Source organism: Rhinopithecus bieti, unplaced genomic scaffold (assembly GCF_001698545.2).
Source record: "Rhinopithecus bieti isolate Rb0 unplaced genomic scaffold, ASM169854v2 scaffold_13317, whole genome shotgun sequence".
In the NCBI taxonomy this organism is placed as follows: domain Eukaryota; kingdom Metazoa; phylum Chordata; class Mammalia; order Primates; family Cercopithecidae; genus Rhinopithecus; species Rhinopithecus bieti.
The window spans coordinates 965,664-967,511 of record NW_016807516.1 but is presented as its reverse complement, the minus strand read 5'-3'; the positions used below and the strand labels follow the sequence as shown (position 1 = coordinate 967,511).

Here is a 1,848-nt window from a genome sequence, read left to right as displayed (position 1 = left end):
CCGGATCCCGCCCCCTTCCGCCCGCCCTGCCCCACTCCACCGTGGATCCAGCCCCATTCCAGGACTCTTCCTCACCAAGTCCTCCTTGTGGCGCTCCGCCTCCTCCAGCCTTTTGCGCACCCGCTCCGCGCGCTCCCGCGCCTCCTCGCGCGCCTCCCCTTGCAGAGGCTGTGCTGCCTGGCTTCGCCTCCGCAGCAGGCTGCAGAGGGAAACTGAGGTTGGCGCTACAAGGCTGACTGGGTCGCTCAGGATCCCGCAGTCACCGGGAAGGACCAGCCACAGGCTCATGATTGGGGACGGGGAAGTCCTGACCGAGTCCCCCACCTAGGTCCCCTGGGTGGATCGCCCGTTACCCAAGGGCCTAGAGCAGAGGTGCGGGCCCGGGCGGATCGGCCTGGTACTCTGCGAAGCCCCTCGCGGCGCTGCCTGCGGGACGGACCCTCGCGCGCCCGCCAGGTAGAGCGGCGTTCCCCGCGCACCTTCGCTCCCGCTCGCTCAGGTCCTGCAGGCGCCGGTTGAGGTTCTCGCTCTCGGCCTCGAGCCCGCGCATCAGCTTCTCTAGCTCCTGCTTCCGCTGGCGACCATCTCGGTTATCCTTCTGCAACTGCAGCAGCAGCTCCTGCGTCGCGGCCATGGCTGTGGAGACCGTACCTAAACGCCGACCGCCTAGGGGACCCAGCCTGCGACTGGCGGGCGTCACAATGGGCGGCAGGGAGCGCCTAGCGGGCTGGATCACAACGGGCGGCAGGGGGAGCCCGAGCGCAACCTGACACATGCCTCTTCTCACACCGGCGGGAGACAGGTCAGGCCGGATCACACTTAGTCCATCACTGATAAAAATTGTGTCAAAGAGCCGTAATTGGATCAATAAAAAATTAATAAAATACTAAGACCAAATGCAGGCAAATTGAAGATTGGTTCCCCCACATTGCAGATGGCACTCGGAAACTGATCGATCTCTTGTAGGAAAGAACCCATAAATATGTTCCTATCTTTTGACCCAATTATCCCTTTCCTGGGAAATTTATCCCAGGAAGGAGAAAAAATATTTTTTCTTTTTTTGAGACAGAGTCTCGCTCTGTCCCCCAGGCTGGAGTGCAGTGGCGCGATCTCGGCTCACTGCAAGCTCTGCCTCCCGGATTCACGCCATTCTCCTGCCTCAGCCTCCCGAGTAGGTGGGACTACAGGCGCCCGCCACCATGCCCGGCTTTTTTTTTTTTTAATACTTTTAGTAGAGACGGAGTTTCACTGTGTTAGCCAGGATGGTCTCGATCTCCTGACCTCCTGATCCACCCGCCTCGGCCTCCCAAAGGGCTACGGGCGTGAGCCACCGCCCCCAGCCGAGAAAAAATAATTTAAACCCACTATGGATTAAATGGTTCGCTGAAGTGGTTACAGTAGCCACAAAAAAAGGAAACAATTTTAATGATTAATACGTTTCGGTATTTATTATGTGGCATGCCTAGAGCTATGATGATGTCTAGTGAAAAAGAATTTGATTTAGCATTTATGCTAAAGTAACTAAGATAAAATACATGAGCAAGATCCGCAAAGGAAACAGGAGGAAGATAAGCTCTTTCATTGCTTGGTGAGACTGTAAGTAAACTCGTCCTTTTATTTATTACTATTTTAGAGACAAGGTCTTGCTGTCACCAGGCTGGAGTACAGTGGCACAATCAAGGCTCACTGCAGCCTCAATCTCCCAGGCCCAAGTGATCCTTCCGCCTTAGCCTCCCAACTTGTCCTTTTAAAATCTGCCTTTGTTTGTCGAGTACAATTATGAACTTGGATGCAAAAATCCAAAATAAATTACTAACAAAATCTAAAGGGAAACAGAAATCCATAGAA

The 1,848-nt window shown here is 54.3% G+C and overlaps 1 protein-coding gene across 4 annotated transcripts in view; it reads right to left on the bottom strand.

The window, feature by feature from the left end:
* TMEM191C (transmembrane protein 191C) overlaps window positions 1–812 on the bottom strand; it is a 5,228-nt gene extending 4,416 nt beyond the window's left edge. For 2 of the 4 annotated variants that reach the window (XM_017882568.1, XM_017882570.1), the window contains exons 1-2: window positions 480–808; window positions 76–199 (exon numbers count right to left, since the gene is read on the bottom strand). In XM_017882568.1, coding sequence (XP_017738057.1) covers window positions 76–199; window positions 480–775 — 420 coding nt within the window. In that variant the 5' untranslated portion in view covers window positions 776–808. Of the gene's footprint in view, window positions 1–75; window positions 200–479 lie in introns of all 4 variants that reach the window. The other 2 variants (XM_017882569.1, XM_017882571.1) reach the window with 2 other exon arrangements.
* Between the last annotated feature and the right edge of the window lie 1,036 nt (window positions 813–1,848).